Below are 23,366 nucleotides of genomic sequence, written 5' to 3'. Positions count from 1 at the left end.
GCAGTGAAATGTGTATGTATGTGAACACTAAAGATGATTTGCTTATGGTATCTGAAAAAATTCTTCATATTTTCCTCAAGGACTATATCACCTTTTCCTGAGGTTTTAGCAGTAAAATGTGCTTTATGTACAAAATTGAACATCTCTGTACAGATTTACACATGAATGATTAAACAAGTGAAACTTGAGCATCTGGTTTATAACTAAGTAGTACAGCATTGATTTAGGTCCCACCAGATCTGTGTTGCCAAGTTAGTCAGCTATGGGCAGAACATAAATAATTTGAATATTTGTCTGCAAGAATTGTGAAAACAATATTGTGAAAACAGTTCTTCTGTGAACACGGGGAGAGGACTAAGAAACATTACAATACTGAAGTTTAGCTGACATGCTAGTAACTGAAGTCTGCCCTGACAGTTCTCCTGTGTAGTTTCACATGGGTGAATTATTCTTTGCTTCATCCAGCAATTTGTTGGTGAATGCACTAAAACATGTGTGCATTGTTTAAGTAATCAAGAATGGAATAAAAATGACATTGCATAAACATTAGTGGGCACTGATCTACTGGGGAAGCCATCAGGATCACAGATCTCCCGTCCTTTGTTACAGCCGTGCCACATCATAACTTCGCTTCTGAAGCATGTAACACCCTGGATAATCTGAGGCATTAACAGTATTTTCTTGTCAATAAAGTAATGAGATTGAGAAAAAGCAGAAAAAAAAACCAAAAACACCCTTTCTGAGTATATTAAAACCACTTGCCAATATTTGCCCCTCCTAAAAAAGTACAAACAGCTCATTTAAGCTCATTTCTCAAATCTGACACTTTTCTCAGCTGTGCAGTGCAAGGTGTGTGGCATAGAAGGGAGAAGATAGAGGAGCTTTGGCCACTAATGCAAGAAAAGTACCCAGGAGGAAAGAGCAGCACTGAAGTACGCAAGGTGCTCACCTAGAGGCCTTCTGTTTTGTGTCAAAAGCATTTGAGCCCAAACAGTAGGAAACACCTCTTTCCTAAAATCGCACTGGCAACAATACTTGATGAATGGCCATCATTTTCGGTCAAATGAGTTTCTCTTACGTGGAGGGCTCAGATAAGCAGGCTAGGCTGGGCTGATCTAATCTAAACTTGCTCATGCTGAGAGGGGCAAGTCCTACCGTCTTCCCTAGCCCTCTGGTCCAAGCTGCATGCTCCCACCACGTCCTTTGCACTAGCTCTTCCACTCAGTTGAATGCTACAGTGAATACTTCTGTTTGCAGAAAAGTTATCAGTTTTCTGTCGTATTAGCAAACAAAATCACCCCCTCAAATGGTGAGACATCCAGTGGAGAACTGTGCAGAAGGGGTATGACTGCACTGATGCAGGCAAAAGGGAAGGGGAAGACCACGTAAGCTGGAAGCAGCTAACCATTAATCTGTTTTAGCTTTCTACAGCCCTAAATCTTCAAATTCACTCTATAATCTAACTACAAATCTCCAAAAATGTTGCAGCGTGACATTAAAAAGGGAGATTTCCAAAACAAAACACAATCAGCAGAATGATCCTGTAGGAATTTCTGCTTTATTTCTTTCAAGTCTGGCTGTAATCTCACTTTGAGAACACTAAAATTCCAAAACGCTGTCAAGTATGCTAAATTATTCAATACAGTATATATAGTTTACAAATATTTTACTACCCATTTTGTTATCTAGTCTGTCAAATTTAATATTCAGTAATTTTAAAGTTTAAAAGGTTACTGTACATACCCACTGGCCATTATGCTTACATGCGTTACTTAGTTTGCAAATAAAGCGCTCTACACACGCAGACACCTCAAAACTAGCTCCAGGCAGGCCAGCTAGGGTCATCAGAGATATTTAGCCATAGACAAGCACCCTGTAAGCATGGATGAGGCCAGCTGAGGCTTTGAAAGACTGAACACATTTAAGCAACACTATTTGTAAATATGAAGCCCTTACAGATTTTTGATGCAACAAAGGGAAAAACAAAAGCATTTTGGGATCATTCCAACAGACAGGAAATGGGTCTAAATGCAGTAGCATCATCTCAGGAAAGGGAAAAAATGTGTATGATGAGTCCTCTATTTCACTTAATAATAGCAAACATATGTCTAGATAATGAATACATACATCTATTACATCTTACTGTATTATCAGAAGAAATCCAGGTTTGAGCTGTGCAAGAAAAGTCAGCATCTAACTACTTCAGCAATGAATGCTATCCAGGTGGTTGGCCAGTGCAACTTCCAAGAAGGCAGTAAATTAGACTTGGACTACAAGCTGCCAGTACAATAATACTGAGTTAGAGGAACTATTACATTCTTGCTAGGCACATCTCTTATGAGGAGCATCTTACCATCATTCTCTTGGTGTAGCTGTGAGGACAGACTGCAATACAAAACACATACAATGTTATTTGTGTATTACAGTACTATTTGAAAGGCCTATGCTCAACTATACTAACTAGACACAGTCCCAACCCTATGATCAGAATTTGCCCATTTCTCACCTCCAGAAGGATGCATTTACTCTGCAAATGTTTCCATATATTTATGAAATCACATACAGAAAACCAACTACGGTAATAAAAACTATTAGAAGTCTCAATGTCTTCCAGAATTATTGCAGCATACCCAACACTTAACATTTTGGTATAGATTCGAAATAGTTAAAACAGTATTTGCCCTCTTCTGAAAGACCAACTAATCTACAAACCTGCAATTAGGCTATCACCTAGGAAAGGGAGGATTTCCATTTATTTAATGAGCCATTCTCTGTTGATGCTGGCAAAATAAAGCAAGAAAAGTATTACCAAATGCATGCTCTATTCTTTCTCTCCTGTTGCCTACTTCCGAACACTACTAGTGATGGATGAATTAGACCATGCTAGACTGAACTCTAGCCTGACCTAAAATGGTATGTCCATTTAATTTATGGGACTAAGATTAACTTTATATCCAAGAACAGTCCTCTCTCACTTTCCTCTGACTAGAGCAAATTTTAATTAAGTGCAAAAACAACATGGGAAACTACAACTGACAAAACTTCTCATTAGCTAACTTGCTCAGCTTTTCAAAAAGCCCTGGGAAATATGACCATTGGCCAATTTTCTTCTTGCACCACTTTAACTGCAACCTTAAACAAAGAGGAAATGACAAAGCTAAATTAGCTAGTCTCTCTTCAAGTGTGAAAACCTTTAAGTAGCATCAGAAAGAGAAGACTGATCTCTAAATTAGCTGAAACAGTTTTTGATAAAGCAAGCTTCACCATAATATTTATTAAGCATATAACTTAAAAGACTTGTCCTACATATATCAGCTCTTCGTGGAAAGAAAATGTAAAGTCTTTTCCTTTATATACTCATTCTAATATTGTTCATAAGACATCAGAAAAGCCATGTCTGTGCCAGAAATCTATGGCAAAAAATAAATCAGCTTTAGATACTGATCAATTATTCTTGCTTTTTTTTGTTAATATAACGGGAAATTTGAATAAATGCAAAAGGATTTTTCTTTTAAGATTACCATGACTGCAAATTTACCTTCAAATAAGCAGATTATAAATGGGGCAATCCTTTTTTATTTTGGCGTTTTAAATTGATTTATCAAGTGGTCAGATGCTCACAGAGGGGCAGGACCATGCAGTCACACAAGAGAAAGTATAATCTCCTTTCTCAGCAGCAGCTAGCTTTTAGATTGGCTCAGCTATAATGTAATTTCACCCCAACTGGCAAAATATCTTTGCCAGTGTCAGTTATTAATCTTGTAATGTTAATAGCAATACTCAGCCAATAGCTGAATGAGTTCACAGCACTTTGCCACTATTTCAGACTATATAAAGACATTGTGCACAATTAACTCCATATTTTATCTCTGAGGTAACTTCTTTTTCTTTTAAAAAAGTATGTCTAGTTCTGAATTTATACCAACTTGTAGTCCACACATGACCTTATCTAAGCATGAAAGTTTATCTTCAAAGGTTAAGAAAGGTTTTCACAAGCTTACTTTATTTACTTCTTGCTTGTTGGAACGGTTTAAAGAAAACCCTGGAAAAGATTTTTCTTCTTTCACAATCCTTGCATTAAAAAAAAGTCTTTGCATGGTATATCTTACCTTTTATTCACAGTTAGAGAGGAAAATCCAGACTGTTCAAGGACATGTTATCTTACTGGCAACTCATAGTAAACTTTGTTATATTTTAACTCTAACTACTGTACTGACAGTACTTTACATGTTAAAAATTTTGTACTGCATTACAAAGTGATGAAAGGGGACTCACTAACAGCGTTTGAACATAAGCATTGCAATCTGTCCACCAGGCTAAGGAAAAGTCCCAGTATCCAGCAACTGAGACTGTGCACTGGGGAATAAACAAACATCAGTAGTTAGTTTCTGCTTATTTAAATACACTGGGAAAAAGAGCTTAGCTACCATCTTTAACCAAAAGTTGAAAGAAATTCTTTTTCTGGTAAGTTTTTCTACTATCCACATCAACCCACTCTACACCAGCCACATGGATAGATATTTCTTCTGTTAATTCATTCAACCATTTTCTTCTAATATTATCATTTAAAATTTTACACAGTCCTATAAGAAACATTTTAAATGATAAATGCAAGAATTGTGGCAGCATAAAGAGGTGCAAAGTCTGCTTTTTAACTGTAGAATTCAATTTGGACCACATGGTCAAAGCTTTTAGACTGAAGTCAGATTCAAACCATTCTTCAATTTAGCTCTGCAAGGTAAGTAGAGAAAGGTGTCTTTCAAAACAAAATAGCAAAACTATCTTCCTCAGAAAAGCCCTAATGTTTCCGTATTACAGGCACTACCCTCACATACAGAACTGGCCAAGGAAATTATACTATTTTACTATTTCTAAAAGTAACCCTTGCAAAATAAAATCATCCATATTAGTTTTCTCTAAGATGCACTCTGACAAATCTTAAGTCTCTTTCTACTGATAGATGAAGCAATATGTAGCTACCATAAAGCACCACTGCAGTTACCATTTATTCCACATTAGTGATAACTTCTCTTTCAAAGAAATGTAAAAGTGCAATAGAACGAAGATCATTGATCATAAAGAAATATGAAATGCAGTGTCAAAAATTACGACTAAAACAGCAATAAAATCAGAAGACGACTACTTAGAAGTAGCATCCCAAGCTTCCATATCTTGTTCAGATGTTCAAAAACCTCAAATTGATTCTGAGTTACCATTCCTCCTAAGTTCCTCTCTTCCTCAACTTAACTGTTCTCACTCACTGCTTATATAGGTTAATTTATCCTCCTTAGAGCTATACATACCACATGCTCATAATGGTCCCTCTCCTCCAATAAAGTAATCCCCTCATATCCGCTTTCTTCCAAGAATCTTCAGTTGGGCAGCAGTCTCAATGCTTCAGTTCTTTTGCTCATCCTCCAAAACTGGACTGCTACACCATTTTCTTTTTTAAGTAGTAATTCATAGAAGGCAGTTTACAGAGTATTTAACAAATGCATTTTCCCCATCTAGTTTCAGAGGCCACTACAATCAGGTAGATCCAGACTTCAGGAAATTCTCATAAAGAGGTACTCTTCCACAGAAGAACTCAGGATTTGGGATCTCTGGTTTGTCACCAATAACACCAGAACCAACTTATTTAGAACATTTGACTCTGTAAGTAGAAATCACTATGTCAAACATCACTAGCATCAGCATGGATAAGCAAAGAGACAAGTGACAGACATCTAACGTTCCTAATTATAGCACATTTTAGAAAGTACCTTCAAGTCTAGAGAACCCCTAGTAAAATACCTGTTCAAAGTTAGAATCCATAAAGTGACAATTTGAACAGAGACCATAACATCTGATCACTAAAAATATTTATATTAAAAATAAGGCAAGACTGTCAGTTCTACAATACACACAAGTACCTTACCAGCATACAAAGCAAGCTGGGCCTTTATCTCAGGTAAATGAGCACTTTTATTGAATCCTCCTCCTCCTTCCCCCACCCAAAGCAAAAGAGTTAGGCTAGCTACAAGTCAGTCTCAAGTTTTATCTTTCACCACTACAGCCATTACTGTAACTGTACCAGAAAACAAGCACAGCTGTGTACAGAGTCCTACTGAGTGTTGTAAAAGAATAAACTATTAGATACCAGGTATATAAGGGAAAGGAATTTTGACTACAATTAGCTATTTTTACAGCATCAGCGAGAATAACATGTACCTAAATCTGCTGTCATGTAAACATATGAAAAGTGAATTCTGCCTCAACTAACAGATATGGGCAACCTGTATGACCACAGGTCAGCATTCAGTGACTCTACCAACAGCTTTTACAGCTATTAAAACAAAAAGAAACATAATCCCACACTCTAAATTACTTCTAAGAGTATATGCAGTAAATCTAACGGAAGAGTAAGAATTATCTTTATCAGCCTGTCTACCACACTCCACCTTTCCAGCTGGAAACATGAAAGCCAACCTGTGTATTACTGTCTCCCTCACCTTTTAAATATGAGAACAACTGGAAACCTCACCCCTATTTTCAGATTCCCAGATGAGCAAGACAAAGAGGGAGAAGAGGGAGTTAAAGCTTTCCTAGGCATCAAAGGAGGAGACAAGAAACTAAAGCAGCATCCATTAAAAACTGGATTTATACCACCTTACAGCAGAATACATAAGCAGCCCGGGCTCAAAATGTAGATGTCATTCTTATTTGGCTAAACTGAACACAAAAAAAATCACTTTTCTAAAAAAAAAAAAAAGACAGACAATTTTCTGAAAAGAAGATGGGTTTTCTAACAAAGCAAGTATAAATATATGCAATTGCATTCACCTTAGCGTTAATAAAATTACCATAATTATTTATAATGAATGTGATTGCATCACTCCATATAAAATAAAAATTTTAAGCATTTTTGGACAATTTTTTTAATATTTCCTCATTCAAATAAAGCTGTTCAGTAACTTTCAGCTTACAGTATTACTTCCTGCTGATTAGCTGGCTTCCATGTATGACATTATGTTGAAAGGGAAAACAGAGTGGTACAACACCATGCTACTTAAACTCAGCCCACTGGTTGAATACAAAGAGGACTTACCCACTGCTGGTGCATCATATTCATCCCCAAGCAAAATCTCAGGAGCAGAATAAGCAAGAGACCCACAACTTGTGGTGAGCTTCTTTCCAGGCTGAAATTTGTTGCTGAAGCCAAAATCAGTCAATTTCACAAGTCCTTGTTTTTCAAAGAAGACCACATTCTCTGGTTTTAAGTCTCTATGAACTACATGCAGTTTATGGCAGTAGGATATAGCATGAACTATCTGAGCAAAATACTTTTTTGCCAGATCCTCATTCAGACCTTCTTCATGTTTCATGATGTAATCAAACATATCTCCTCCATCACCTAGCTCTAAGATAAGATAAAGCTTAGTCTGGGTGTCAATCACTTCATACAGCCGTACAATATTGGGATGCTGTACAAGTTTCATGCATCTAACTTCTTGGAAAAGATGTCCAGTGGCTAGAGTGTCCAGCTTGGTCTTGTCAATTACTTTTACTGCTACTTTTTCACCTGTAAAGACGTGTCGAGCAAGTTTGACCACAGCAAAATGACCTCTGCCCAAAGTTTTATCCAAGTCGTACAATCCTGCAATTTTTCCATCATATCCTCGTTTGAAGCCTGCCATACTGTTTCAGGAGATGAAGTAATGTTTAAACTCTTTGGAATCGTGAGCTTCTCATATAAGAGTATCTGATACAAATAAATAATCCATTGTCATGGCCAAGCATACCTAAAAATAAAGAGACAAGATTATATATTTGTGTAAAATAAGCAAAATTATTACCCTACAATTCCCCTAAAGTTACATTAACACATTACTATAGACTACTTACAAAATTCTTCAAGAGTGTTTTGAAGAGGGTTTGATAAGCAATAGTGTGGTGACCAGCAGATATCTGAAACCATATTATCAGTGTGCCTTAAGAAAGTGAATTTCAACAGTGCAGCAATGAAAATTTCCCTGAAAGCAGGTAACCTTCACGTTCTTGAGTTAGAAATCTTGCAAGTAACACTTGAGAAATCAGCTCTATGAAAAACTACTGATAGCTGGAAATCTTGTGGATTTCACCTTTATTTTAGAAATCAGCTGGGCAGCACATGATATTGACAAGAGGAACAAGCTCAGTTTAACTTAGATTTTGGCATCCAATTTTACGTTGCAGCATGAAACTCTTCTCTTTTAATACAAAGTTCTGAGTGCATGACTTTGGACTTGTATCTTCACCCTTTTAATAGCTTCCTATTTAGCATAGTTCAGACTGACATGTAAGATTTCGTTTTGTTACTCTGGTAAATTTAAGCATAGTTAATCAATACAGTAATTACACCAGACAAACAAAGCTCTATAGGCTGTAATGAAACATTTGGGTTGGATGTGCTTTCAGTGCTAAATAAAAACGTTTTGTTAAATATTTTGACTGGAGTTATAAAAACCGGTGATAAAAAGTTTGCGTGTAGGCTGCGCTATGTTCAGCAGTCCTGGGAATGAGTCGGGGAAGGGGAAGAAACACAGTAAGGGAGAGAACTCGGTTCAGCTTATTTGTGCTGAACTCCTGCTTGCCAATTAATTTAGCATTTAAACAAGCAAGAGCTGATGTACAAAATGCTCATATTCAAACCTGTTTGTGAAGATCTGATGCCTCATTGCCATTTTATTTCACACAGACAACTTCCCCAAAACTTCTCCTGCATCTTTAACTTGAATCTAAGTTTAATAACAACCTGTAGTTATCAAAAAAAGCTAACCATTCCTCCTACCTCGAGTACAAAGCAGCTAGAGGTAGGAAAATTAGATGGCTTATTGCCAACTAAATAAAAAGCAGAAAAAATAACTCTTTAGAATAAATTTTCTCAGTTTCAAAACTGTGCTTCAAAAGGAAAAGCTTTGAAAAGGAACCTGGCAAATAAACAGTCCCCTTACATTAGTTATTCTCAAACTGAAATGTAAGCATTAGATTAAAAACACTCCCTGCTAAACAAGTTATTTCACAAGCAGTAAAACTAATGAACCAGGTTTCATATGGATTCAATTACAAGGTTGGGGTCCTATGAGGATTCTCTGATGTTTAACAAGCTCACCTTACTGCTTCTCTCAGCTGGAGCCATGATATAACCTCTTCTCTATCCAGCTGTCTACTTCTAAAAAGTCTACAGGAGTTCAGTTTGAGACCTCCACCCCTATAAAATTTGAATGAGAATCAACTTCTAAAACATCAGAAGTTGGCCAAGAAACAGAATAGGGGCAATTACATAAACTTCGTTTCTTTAGAAAAGCAAGCTTTAGAAAGAAAAAAAAAAGCTTAATTGTTTGGGGGTTTTTTGGGGATGGGGTGGGGTGGGGGGAATATTGTACTCTTTCAGTCAGGTAGTAAGCACTATATTTCAGAAGATCTTCCAAAAACCAGTCCATTCCATTAGTAGATACGATAGTATCAAAATTTGGCAATGAGAAGTCATTAATATATATTATAAGCTTAGAGAAAATCTTTCTTGAAAAGTTATTCTGGATTTGGCTATGCAAGTTACACTAGGGAAATACATGCCCATAAAATTAGAATTAAAATGACCAAAGCTTAAAAGCAACAGTGAAAAAGTGAAGCGCTTATAGCAAACTTAGGACATAGCCTTTCAAATCCAGAACCTTCCACTGGAAAAACAAAACCAAAACCTATTTTTCAAATCATTCATACATTTCCTCTAAGACACACCAAGTATATCATATACTCTCAACCCCAAATAATTCTATTCTCATACATGTAGGAAGGTAAAGCACCGCATGGAGGTATACCACATACGGCACAGATGCATAAATCACAACTAAAACCCGTATTATATTTGGTAACTGTGCCTCCAGAATTCCTCTCAAAAACATCTATTACTCTTCCAATAACCACCAAACCAGCACAGATTTCTTCTCAGTCTTCCTTGTGCCCATCTAACTAAGTAGGTTTACTGGACAAACAGGAAGGCAGAAAGGAAGCAACTACGATTCAGAGGAGGAGGAAAATATTTCAGAGATACCTGAAAGGGGACTAAAGAGAAGCAACAAGTGTTTTTCATACTGATGCTCCAAACAACTCCTCATACTTAAGTCTAAAGGAACCTCTAGGAAGATGCTGGTCCAATACAGTGGAAGAGTAACCTACACAGAATAGCCTCCTCTGGTTGGACAATTTTGTATCAGGCAGAGAGAGGCTGCTGGTTCTGGGAGACTGATTCTGTACTTATTCAGCTGCAAGCTCTTCATATTTTAGCAAGTGGCTTTCATGTATGGTATTATATTTTCATGTATGGTATTATATTTTCATGTATGGTTGCTCTACACACAAAAGTTGTGGAACTATAAAGGACTGAAGCTTCGGTGGGGTTGGCACGTATGTTTCCTGACAAATCCCATACTGCTGAGCTTACTGCTCTTAAGTTTCCCCTACCTCCCCAATTAACTATGCAATACTATCCCATTATTATTCCAGAAAGTACCAAACTAGACAGGAACATACACATTAGATCAAAGGTCCACCTAGAGCAGCATTCTACCCAGTAAGTGACTATTAGAGGATGCGTAGGAAAGACCATAGGAAAATGGCAAATGTAACAATACATAATGAATCCCTCCTTATCTTTTAACGGGTTCAAGCTTCAACAGGCTCATGCTTTTTTGCATTGCAGGACAGTGACTTTGTGTTTAACAACCCTTAATGGATTCCTCCCGACCCCCATGAAACTGTGCAGCTTTATTAACCCACACAAATTTTTAGTATCAAGAACATCCTGCAACAGGGAGTTTCATAGCTTAAGTATGTGTATGAGAAGAACCACTTCCTCTTGTTTGTTTTGAACCCCCTGATAGCACATGCATCTTCTAATTCACTGCCTGTTTCAAAATAAGAATTATCAGACCCTATTTACCTTGCCTCAAGGGACTCATGATTTTACAGTCTCCTTCCTCTCCCTCTTCAGTATAACAATTTGGTTCAAGTTCTAGTCTGTCAATCCTTGTACAGCAGTTATTCCACATCTTTTAGCATTATTCTCACTTCTCTCTACATATTTCCATTTCTACTATACCTCCTTTGAAACTGAGAAAGGGGAGACCAGTGAGTGCCATACACTTCATTCAAGATATACATACACAATGCACTGATATTTTATAATATATAAATATTCTTAATATATAAATATTCAAACATAATATTCTGTTTGTTCTATATTTCTTTACATCAATTTTCTTTTTGACTACTACTAAGAACTGACAATGCTTTCATAATTATTTATTATAGTCTATAGTATTCCATCACACTGACCTAATCCCTACAATGTAGGCTGAAGAAAAAGTAATCCATGAACATATATAAACTGCCCACCCTTAATGTGTATGAAGCAGTAGATTATTCATCAGCTGTGCCCCATCCAGTTGTGAGACTAGAGTCTGAATCCTAAATGGATTGCAAGTATTTTCCAGAAAAGTGCTTTAAAGAACTGCCATCTCCACAGCACCCTAACCAGATCCTTCATTCCTTCTATCAAACAAAAGCAAACACAAAACAAAAAACACTACAGAGATGATCTTTTTTAACTGCCACTACGACACAGTCTATACCCACAAATCTGTTTTTGCCCATAATGAATCCTATATTCAATATTCCATGCTAAATTGATCTTTTTTAGGCCTCTTAAAGCAGTAAAAAAAATGTGTCAAAATACAGTAAACAGCCATTCTGCAATACAAGCTGCCAACAGCACAAACTCCAGCACTCATCTTTTCACAGACTGTTTCTCTGTTGAGTAATAAGTCACATTCAAGACTTAAACCTCTATTCACAAAAATTCATCCTATCCCACAAGTCTGGCCCACATCATGGAACTCCTTTACTCCCTCAGGAATCATGGCTTTAACAGACATTTTCTGTTAAGTTTCAGATTCAAAAACAACACTCACACACTTGCACACACACAAGACAGAGCTTTCTTAGTGTGTGGTGCACCAACCTAGGTTTTGGTATTGGAAGAAGCAAGAATGAGTGAGGTAAGAAACCCTCAGTCCATTTTGACCTAGCTTTTCTCCAAATTCTAGGAAAAGATTCAATCCCTGGCAGAGAAAAGGGAGAGAGTAAACCCAAGAGATGTAACAGAACATAATTTGTCTGAATTTAAGTATCTGCAACACTCAGGGGATTTATACACAATTATTTGTTCACTTGGCACGTTTTCAACCATCTTTATATAAACTCAACATGAGATTTATTTCTAGATGACAGTATACACAAATATCAACCTGTCAACAAAATTCCAGCAAAAATCAGTTATGCTTAAGCCCCTGAGAAATAAGTCAAACAGCAATCAATAGAATAAAAGCTCATAGAAATGGAATATGAACTATGCTTATTAATGTTGCAGCCCCACTACCTGAAATAAAATGAATGCAGATTCATTAATAGTTTAACTTAGAGCTTCCTCAGTAACAGACCAACTAACTTTTAATTCTACAGTTTTAAAATAAATCTTCAAAGCTAAACACAAGGATCTTGGATATATACATAATCTGAAGTGAACAGAGCACAAGTAAGAATTGTTCACTAGTAGGAAAAGGATGCAAAACTGTCATAGTGCAAATACATACAAACCTTGATTACAATTTAAATACACTAGTTTAAAAAAAATGCAGTTACTACATTAATACTTTTCAGAGCATTGACTGAGACTGAAAATCTAGATTTTGGTTTTAGCACTAGCATTACCCTGTGGGAAAAGACAAGTGATTTCTTTTTCCTCAATTTCTCTATGAAGAAAGCAAAACTCTGAAAGCACTTAAGGATCAACTAAGTGTCCAGTCTCGCAAGGTACTAGCTTTACAGCAGAAACCAGTTCGTCACTTTCTGCCTCTTTGTGACCCCTCCTACCAAGTTCATTGTCTCCTTAGTTACACCAGTAAAATTTTGGGGGATAATTATAAACTGAATCACCAAAAACTTCTAGATTTAACGCAGCTACTACCATCACCCCCCAAAATGGGGTTAGTTTCAATCACTGAAATGATTCAGTTTACAATATGAACTCTTGAACAGCTTTACCAGCACAACTGAGGGAGCTGCAAACTGCAGCACATGACAGAATCATGAACCAGAACTTCAACAGGCCATGCTTTGGCAGCAAACCGACCTACAGCCTGAGAAAAAACATGTAAGAGCCAGTTACATTGTTGTATCACAGAAAATACTCACCTGTGTTTCCTTTAATTCACATATCTCTAGTCCTTTATGAGCTCATTTTTCAGCATTAGTGAGTTTGTGTTTTCTAGCTGGGGAGCTTTACTAACCATTACCAGCATTGAATCCCTGTGTATGATTATGGCTTCCATAATAAAGTTTTCCCTAACTATACCAGCATTCAGTTACACTCCTGATACTCATTTCATGCAATGTAGACATTTACCAATAAAATGATTCTGAACCGACCCTTCCTACCATAAAAAACTCATATATCCTATCTCATATACTACTGTGAACAGCTTTTTTTTAAACAGATACCTGCAGAGGCAGTTCTGTAATATCACATGTATCTTAAGATGTTTAACAGTACTATGATTCAACCATCTTTAAAAGATGGGTGAACAGATCTCCAATACATCTCTGTTTAGAAAAACAGCACATTTCAGAGACACTATTTCTTCCTTAAGCCATTCTCCCTGTCCATAAAGTTTTAATTAGATTATACATTATGTATAAGATCAGCCTAGTTCATCTCACCTTAATTTCTGTATTAGTTTCCTACTGCAGAAAATGAAGATTGAATGTCTTGTTTCAACAAGTTATAATACTATCAGTACAAAAAGCTTCCCTGAATTATTGGGTTAACAGACATGAAATCTGAAGTAATCTTGAGCTGAATCCATCTCACCATAGACAGCTAATCAATTCCTGTCTCCCTCTATGATCAATGGAGATTCAGTCAATACAAAAAGGAGTCTACAACGAAAGGAATCACACCCTAAAGAAGATAGCTAAATAGATCAAATGTATCATTTCTTAAAAGCACATATATTTTCATTTTCTGTAACAGGAGTTTAGGATGACTAGTTCAGAGAGATGTACACATAGCACACATTCAAGAGAGTAAATGAATTTCATCCTGCCTCACCTTTTGGTCTTCTGTACCTCAGGTGATATACAACATTGTTCCCAATTATTTATTTATTAAGTAATTATATGTTGAAAATAAGTCTTATACTGCTACTCTCCCTAAAATCAGTACACCAAAATTTTACACATACTGATCACAGAGATTCAGGAAGAGTTTTTGACTCAGGAAGCCATTTATATGAATTGCTAGACTCCGAGAGTATACTGAAGGAAGTACCAAAAACGATATATATAAAAAGGCAAGTGCACTTTTTCATATTACTCCTATATTCCCTATTGATGTTTATCTGCCATCCTACTGTAAGACACCTTCATGGTTTAATCTACATGTCTATCTATGTGACAAGATGAGCCACTATTTACATGTGAGGATGTTGCACCTTTACCAATATGTGAATCCCTTTTCCTGCCAGGGTCTGGGATCACCTTTCCTTTTATATAAGGAAGGGAAAACCAACAAGCCAGAAACAGGTAGGAACCAAAAACTGTCACATGAGTGAAGCATGAAGAACATGCATGCTTAATGTATACCACACTGAAAACTAGTGTGGCCTTCCCTCTGAGAGGGGAACCGTTCAGACTTCTCACAGCTGTTGTTTTGGGCTGTAAGCACTTTGTTGGGATGTTCTCGTGGAAGTTGTAACTTGGACATCATATTGATGTCAAAGAAATGGTTATGTGACTCAGAAAAGTGCAACTTAAAAGGAAATTTTGTGTGTGTTCCGAAAGACGCATGCTTACACAGCACTGCCATTAGACACATCTCAGTAGGGCACAGAAAAGATTGAGCAATACTTGGATCAAAAGTATCTAACATACAGATCCTCTCTCAAAATAGTATTTTTTACAGAGACATTGATTTTACTATTTCACTAGTGTATTCTTGTGCATACTGAGGCCCGATCAGCGTCATTATTCAATTCTTCCAGGGTATTTCTAACTTTTTTTTCTTTTTTAACCCAATACCATTCAATATCCCTTGAATACACAAGGCACCATATGAGATTTAAAATCTGTAGAACCTGTATTTTCCCTTTGTTTCCCCACATAGGTGTGGGAGACCAGCAAAGCCCTTTCTTCTCTGCCTTCCTGTGATCTACGCCTTCACAACTACCATTCAAAGGTACTCAGGAGACAACAGCAACCTATACCTGCCCTTACAGCCAAACACTTTACAGATGCAGCATTATTACTGGGAAGGTGGAGGGGAAGGAGCCAGGTTTTATAACTCAGGTCTTATGTACGCAGTGCTATCCAATGCTGTATTTTTACTTTGCATGACTGCACCACATCTTCACCTTCACTGATGACAATCTGTATGGCAAGATCAACTCTCCTGCTCTTGACAAGTTCCACAGTACAACAGTATTGTAGACTTCAAGGCGTACATGCCTTTTTCTTTTATTTTCATATGAGGCCTCATCGTCAGCTCTCACAGCAGCATCACCAACCTCACAAAGTTATTACTGAAATGTCAAGATAAATCAGTGAATCTCTCTATCATTCAGCATGGCTACATCTAACATGATGAACAAAGATAAGAGTTATCAAGTAGCTACGTATTCCAAATCTAAAGAGAAGAATTAACCTGCATAATTCAATGGCATTCCCTAGTTTTAAGTAGTTTTCAGAATTTTGCTTAGAAAAGGTATGAGACAAAAATAAAGCTGCCAACTACTAATAAAGTTTAGCCATTAAGCATTTGTGAAGGCTGTAGTCAAAGGTCAATGTTTCATTATTTTAGAATGTGTTGCAGGCATAAGAGCTATTGAATAAGAGCCATTGAATAAGAGCCTTAACTCTTCTTAGGATTCAAACCAGAAATAGAAACAGAATACTAAACAAGAATGCTGCAACTGTAAGGTCCATTATTCAATGAACAACCAGAGGTAGAAATATTTGGCAGGCCAATAAACTTAATAAAACACTGTTCCTGGACCCATAAAAGCGGGGAGGGGGGGAGGCTGTACATGTCTCTCTCTTTTATGTATTTGGGAAAAATATAAATGTACTAACTTATTTTATAATTGAAAATTATGAGAGCCTGCATGACCTGAGAACTAAGACCAAGGCTTTGAGGCAACTCTGATGTGTTAAAAGCTAAACTTAAAAAAAATATATACGATTCAAGACTGAGGAGATAGTAGATTAAAGTACACAGTTCCATCTTAGACACGATGCTCCCAAACTTTTAGATCTATAAATTGGTATCAGGCATCTTATTTTCTTGCAGATGAGCACAGCTACATTAAACATGCTAAGTTTAATCTTTGTTGTTTGCAAAGCTGCAGTGAATGGTTTGCAAAATTCATAAGGCTTCAGTAGAGTCAAGCGAAGAAAAGCACCACTGGATCTGAATTGGTCTTTCAAGATCCCTCACTTTAAGTCAAGACTGCATGCTTCCTTTTTCTTTCATGACAGTTCACTGAGTGAAAAAAATACAAACAACACATACATAGGTATATATTAAAAAGGAATAAAAAGACAGCAATAGTAATAACAAGATTATGATTACAGAACACACACCGAAGCCATTAAGCAGACAGATGCACTAGCAGCGATCAAACTATTACCCATAGACAAACCCATTATCTGTAGTCACTGGCAATGGTTCCAACTGCCTCTAGTTGTGAGATGTTTTAAAAGCATAAAATACTTTCATAACTATGCAGATAATCACTGTAGTTCACAAGGCACTTTCCATTTCTAAGATGAGTTACTACACAAGACATAAATGCAATCTACCCTATGGGTTTGAGAACATGACAATGCTTTACACCATTTGAAGACTTCACATCAGCTACGGCTCCAAAAGCAGTTAATTTCATGTTGCCCACTTTCCTCTTATACCTGATCTCAAAGTCCGTTATATAACCAAATGAAAAGCAATGTACAAAACCCATACCACCACCTTGTTTGCATATCAGATGCTTCAGCAATACCGACCACTCAAGATCTAAAGCTGCTCAGAGAAAGAGAACAATACCTGATCTGTCCAGATGATCATGTCCTCTACATTACCTTCTACAAGTTAATGTGATAAAGTAGTATTTTTAAAAAGATCTTGCTCCAAAGTTTATGATACATACTGCTATGTTCTTTTTGTACTTTTAAATCAGTTATAAAACTTTGTTCAGACAACTGATGTTAATGTATAATAAATTAGTTTCAATTGAAATAATTGATTTCTGCAGTGTTTCTGCAGTACTCATTGACAGCAACACTTCTCAGCAACTACAAGAAATTAACTTGGATATCTGAGTTATAAATATCCATAAATCTAACCAAGCAAGAACTGATATCAAAAAAGGAAAGTCTAAAGATCATGGAAACCAACATGCTTTTTGGTCAGGCAATTTTGTATATAATAACTCACATAGCTGGACTCCTGAGCCCAAGATGCTACTTTTCAAAGGCTGACAAGCAGTATCCAAATAGCTTCCCAAAGGCTTCACAATTCTAAATCCCACCATATTTTCCTCTTTTCTTTGTTGTTTCCAAAGTAACCAGGAACATGAAACTGATAAAGAAATACTTTGCATATCAGAGAGAAGTCATATTATTGTGATTCAGGATGGTATAGCTATCTTTTAGACAGGACATTACATCTTACTTATTTTGAGAAACTCTACTGCAGGCATTTTATAAAAGACAGACGAGCCAGACTTCTGTCCACCAACTCTTCTGGACTCTTTTAGAAGAGTCACCTCACCTACTCTTTGTTCATGACATCTTAGAATTGTTTCACCATTTCCAAAAGTCTATTTATTAACATTTTCAGATCATTTATGATGCTAGTTTCATACCACTTCTCCCCCCCCCCCCCACTCCAGCTCCTAGGTAAGCAGAGCCTTTTCTTTTCTTTTTTTTAAAAAAAACAACAAACAAACAAAAAACCCCCACGCATCTCTCTCTCTCCACCAGAGTACACCAAAAACACTAACGGGAGCACTAAACATTCCACTAGTAATCACCAAGTACTTCTAGGTGGCTTAACATTTTAATAATGATATAATCCACTGTTGTAACACCTAACTATCTTTGGTCTAGAAGCACAAACACAATTTTCTTTATTCTGTATCAAGGGAAGTGAAAGTGTTAAACATTGGCTCACATATGGATATTCAGATGCGAATAAATGTAGGTATTGTTAACATCTGTTATAAATAACAGCATTTTCTACTAGATTTCACAAGCACCATCTCACAGCTCAAATTCCATAAAGCTTAATTTGTTTAACAGTACCTCAGATAATGTAAAAATTTAATATTGAATTTACTTGATAAAACTCACTATTGAAATACTGACATTTTCCTCTCTAGGATACAGACTACTAAAACCTTAAGAAACAACACTTATTTCAACCTGCAGCTAACCAGTTTCAATACTTTACCCTCCCTTCTAGCACCCTAAATTAGTTAGTAACCATCAAAAACCTGAAATTCACCATGCTTTAATATAAACTAAATCTGTAAAAATCTAAGCTATCATTTCTCAAGCTAAGTTGGTTTAAGTCCACAGTCTGTAACTGCATAGGAAACTGCTGTAGAAAGCACAGAATGACCTATGGAGCAAAAAGTAAAAAACAGTGTAACGTCAGTGCTCCAGTATTGTGGTAGAGGGTTGCTGTGCAATCAAGAGATTTAGTTTTTCAAGAAGTGAACACGGTCTATTTCATGTTTCACAAGCATTAAAAGACTACACAGCACTTTCTTCCTCAACAGAATCCTTAACATTTGTGATCTCATCAACTTATTTGTATGAGAATTCTGCCAGGTTAAGGTATCCTAGAATTGCAAGTGAATATACAGTTTTTCAAATCCTCTTAAGCTCTTACATAATGTCATAATGTGTTTTAAAACAACAGCTACTTTGCATTTTTACATATGATGTAGCATTTAACCATTTGAAAGTAGTGTGGCAAGCAAGACATGCAGAGCCTCATACGCTACTAAAGTTAGTGGTTTACGCGATTTAATACTAGTATATTCACTATAAATTGCAGTTCAGCAATATATACAGAAGTCAACGTCCCTAATCTGGGCAACATGTCTCATTGTTTTCTTATTTTAACACATAATTAAGAAACACTACCTAGCAGAAACAGACAAAAGTTCAGCAAGAAGTTTTACAGCTAGAGCACTTCAGTAGATTTTTGAAAACAGGGGAAGATGCAAGAAAAGAACTGCATTATTTCTCTGAGTGATGCATTCTGAGGAGAAAGCTAGCTAAACTAGGATAGTGCGCCCTTGAAAGAGGGACAGGCAACAAAGCAAGACAAAAAGGCACTAGTTCAGCATTACAGTTGCTAGCAGACTAAAAAGAACAATGATACACTGAAGGTGCAGACTGCACAAGAATTACTCAAACATGATATTGAAAGCATGGAATTAAAAGCGCCTGAGAAGAGACCAGGTTGGTCAGAACAGCACATGAGGAAGATGACTACCACAATCAGAAGGCTGCCTGTAGTAGCATATTAAGTGTATGCCTGTTTTTAAAATATGTATCAAGAAGTCTTGACATGCCCTTTGTTTAAAATAATCAGAAAGTAGACTATGAATCTGCAGTGCAACGGGGAACAATGACTACGTCAAATGACCCACACTGCATGGGAATATCAGGTCTTGTAGCAAGAAAATTCAAATATAAAGAACATCAGTAACCTGTAGAGAAATTTCAATAAGCAAAAAGATCTGTACTTTCCTGCTTCTCAATTGTGCATACAGAAAAAAAGTTCAGCTTGTCATTAAGTTCACTTAATATGTCATCTGTCCTTTTCTCCATTTTTGTTGGACACCTCAGGCGTGAGCCACAGAGATTCTTTCAAAAGAATCAGATAAGTGTGTTGTCTTAGAAGATATCTTGTCTTCTAACTGTTCCTCCAGCATTTAGGTTAAGTTCTTTTCCCAGTCACTTGAAACATTGTGTCATCATTCACCACTTCTCTGGGCATTTAGAATATTCCAGGAAAAACACCTAGAAAAAGCTGGATTTTCTCCCTCTTACTTTTTATTGTGAAATTTTCAAATTCAGATTTTTCATGCACCAGAAGTAAAAGGGGCAAAGCTTATTGTATTTAAACTAGCATTTCAAAATATTTCACAATGTAGAATTCAATTGCATTATGTAGCAATGATAGTTCAGTCTTGTAAATTTGTTCAGAATTTTTTTCTAAGTATCAGCAGGAGTAAAAATAATAATCAGCTGAATTTCCACTTTAAGCTATCAAAAAAAATCCCATCCATTAACCCACTCCCTAATGGTGCACATCTTCCAAGAACTGCTTAATTCTAACATAAAAACATTTGCTTGTAAACACTGTTTTATATAGATTCATTTTGCTGAGATTCATTAAACTTTCCCTTCCCCAGAGCCTGGAGGTCTACATACATTCATAATAAACAACTCCAAAAAGCAGCCTATAAGACTAAATAGTGACTGCACTACAGAGGGCAGGCGTAAGCAGATTTGTATGCAATTCATTCATGCTAGATGGCTCTAAGTCATACAATACACTCTAGCTGTTCCAGGAACTGCAATGGTACCATTGAGGAAACCACTTTTTTGCATATTTACTCCTAACAAGCTCTTGAAAGCAAGGTGATCAGTAAAAAACTATCTGTGCATACACAAAAAAACCTAAAGGTCTTCATATTCTCATATCCCATGCAAAGCTTTTTTCCCTTAGCTGCTAGCTTTTCTCCTTCACAGGTGTTCTAGCATCACTTACCAATAAAAAAAATCCAGTTTGAAAATAGGTCACATTTATCTCCAACCACCCTCATGCCAATACAGGATTTTTCCCTAGTGGATGTTCTCCAATACTTTATGCAGTCTATGTATTAAAAAAAAAAAAAAAAAAATCTGTCCTTTAGCTATTACTGAGGCTGCAAATCAACAACAAACGTTTTAAAAAGTCATCTTCCATAAATTTAACTAGTGGAGAACCATCTGGGTGCTAAAACCTGCCTAGCAAAGAGCACAGAGACCTTTCCAGGACATATCTACTTATCAAATCGATTTCTACAGTGACCTAAAGGCAGTAAATTCGATACAATGAATATATGGACAGAAGCAATATAAGCATTGCCAAAGAACAAGGGATACCTGTGCTTTCAGTCTTTGTCAGAGGCATGCTTCAGCTGTAAGCAGAAAAGGCACCAGCTCACACTCCGAACAAACCTGTTGGCTGTGCATCTGGTTCCGAGGGGTAAGATGCACCGTCATTCCCCCAAAACGCACCCGTGACTGGACCGATTCTCTAACCGGAGGGATTTCGCCCTACTTGTTTATTTTATTTCTATTTTTTTTTTCCAAGAGACAGAAAATACGAGGCGGAGCTGGCGACGGCAGCAGGGCGGCGGCGGGGCAAACTCGCCACCACTTTTCCCGCGGTGACCCCGCAGTGCGCGGACGCGGACCCAGCGCGGACGGCGGGGGCACAGCCGGGCGGACACACGGACACGCGCAGGGTCAGATGTCAGCCGCGCCGCGGGCAGCCTGTCACACGCGCACACACGCGCGCGCGCGCGCGTACCTCCCCACGCGCGCTGCTCCCGCTGCCGTGGGAGCACAGCGCACCGACACGGCTTCGCAGAGGACAGGGCTCGCGCGAGGCACGGGAGGTTCCCTCCGAGCCTCCGCCGCTTCCCCCCCCCCCCGCCCCAAATCCCCCTCCTCAAGCCCCGGGCGGCACCGACACACCGACCTTCGCCGGCCGGGAAACGTCTCCCCCTCGCCGCCTCCTCCTGGGCCGAGGCCGCCATTGGGCCAGTCGGGAGGAGCCCGGCGGGCGAGGCCGCCTCCCGGAAAAACGGAAAGGCGACGGGAGGGGAGGAAGGGAGCCCACCACACCCCACCGGGCCGGCCCCATCCTCACCGGCCCAGCCCAAGCTCAGCCCGGCCCAACGCCGCCTGCCCCCGCCGGCAACTTACTCCCTCCGGCAGCAGCGTCTCCTCGGGCCGCCGCGCCCCGCGCCGCCCCTCGCATGGGCAGCACCCGCCGCGACTGCCCGCGGGAGCGGCGGCCGGGCCGGGGAGCGCGGCGGTCGGAAGGGAAGGAAAAGGTCGGAAATCCCGGCGGGAGCAGCGGGGTCTCGGGGGTGGCGGCGGTGACAGCTCCTGCCCGCGCCCCGCTGGCTGCCGGGCCCCGGCGCCCGCCGCTGCCGACTCCGAGACGCAACTGACAACAACGGCCGCGGCGGCTCGCGGCGAGCCGTTGGGGGGGAGGGGGCGGGGGGGAGGCGGGGGCGGGGCGGGGCAACGGACACCCGCGCGAGCCCGCGAGTCGGGCGCCGCTGCGCCTGCGCCCCCGGGGAGGCCGCGTCATTGCCGTCACGGCCGGCCAATGGGGGGAGGGAAGGCGCGTTCGACAGCAGGAGGGGGCGGGGCCTCGGCGTGCGCGGCGGTGGGGGCGGGGGGCAGAGAGCGGCCGGCGGGGAGGGCCGGGGAGGCCGCCCGGGCGGGTCGGGGCAGGGCGGGCGCCGCCCGGGGCAGCGCTGCCGCCCTGCCCGGCCCGGCCCGCCCTGCCTGTGCTCTGGCTTCCTAAAAGCGCGGGGCAGTTCTCCAAACGGGGAGGGAGACTCCGAGGAGAGCACAAAGCTTTGCAGGGCCGGCTGCCCCGGTGGCAGCGCTGCGGCAGCTTGGCCGGCGCCCTTGGGCCGGTGCTGAAGGAGCTGCTGGACCGCGGGGCCCGGGCAGCGCCGCTAAACCTCGGCGTCTTTGTTTCCTCGCCGTCCGGACCCGCGGGGAAGAGGGTGGAAAGGCGAGCTCGTGCCCCGGTGCCCGTGGGTCGGGCCCCTGCGCGTTTGGGCGCCGCAGTGTGATGAGCCTGCGAGGGCGGGGGGCAAAGAGGGATGGCGGCGTTAGGTGGAAAGTAGGGGTGGTGAAAGCGTGCCATTGAGGCTAGGGAGAGAAAATAGGCCAGGGAATGAGCCTGGCAGGTGTTTCAGAGAGAAACAGCTGTACATCTGATGTAATGAAGGGGAGGGAAAAACCCTGAAACAGTGCGACGGCAGTATCCAGGCTCCTCTGTGTGACGGGATACGAGCAAAGCCTTTGCTCAGTATCAGAAAGAATGCAAGACTTTCCTCCAAAGATCAAGAAAAGAAAATCTTTGAACAGCCAGGGAAAGACTCAAAAGTGGCACATTGCGTCGTACCCTTTCTCAAATA

The 23,366-nt window shown here is 39.4% G+C and overlaps 1 protein-coding gene across 6 annotated transcripts in view; it reads right to left on the bottom strand.

Moving 5' to 3' along the window:
• SNRK (SNF related kinase) overlaps window positions 1-22,441 on the bottom strand; it is a 45,240-nt gene extending 22,799 nt beyond the window's left edge. Inside the window, exons 1-3 of one of the 6 annotated variants that reach the window (XM_064506116.1) lie at window positions 22,129-22,441; window positions 9,131-9,229; window positions 7,088-7,781 (exon numbers count right to left, since the gene is read on the bottom strand). In XM_064506116.1, coding sequence (XP_064362186.1) covers window positions 7,088-7,676 — 589 coding nt within the window. In that variant the 5' untranslated portion in view covers window positions 7,677-7,781; window positions 9,131-9,229; window positions 22,129-22,441. Of the gene's footprint in view, window positions 1-2,353; window positions 2,386-5,303; window positions 5,654-7,087; window positions 7,782-9,130; window positions 9,230-21,300; window positions 21,336-21,901; window positions 22,098-22,128 lie in introns of those variants that run through there. The other 5 variants (XM_026098702.2, XM_064506118.1, XM_026098701.2 and 2 more) reach the window with 5 other exon arrangements.
• Between the last annotated feature and the right edge of the window lie 925 nt (window positions 22,442-23,366).

The sequence above is a fragment of the Dromaius novaehollandiae genome, chromosome 2, assembly GCF_036370855.1.
Source record: "Dromaius novaehollandiae isolate bDroNov1 chromosome 2, bDroNov1.hap1, whole genome shotgun sequence".
Taxonomy (NCBI): Eukaryota; Metazoa; Chordata; class Aves; order Casuariiformes; family Dromaiidae; genus Dromaius; species Dromaius novaehollandiae.
This window is presented reverse-complemented; position numbering and strand designations above follow the sequence as displayed.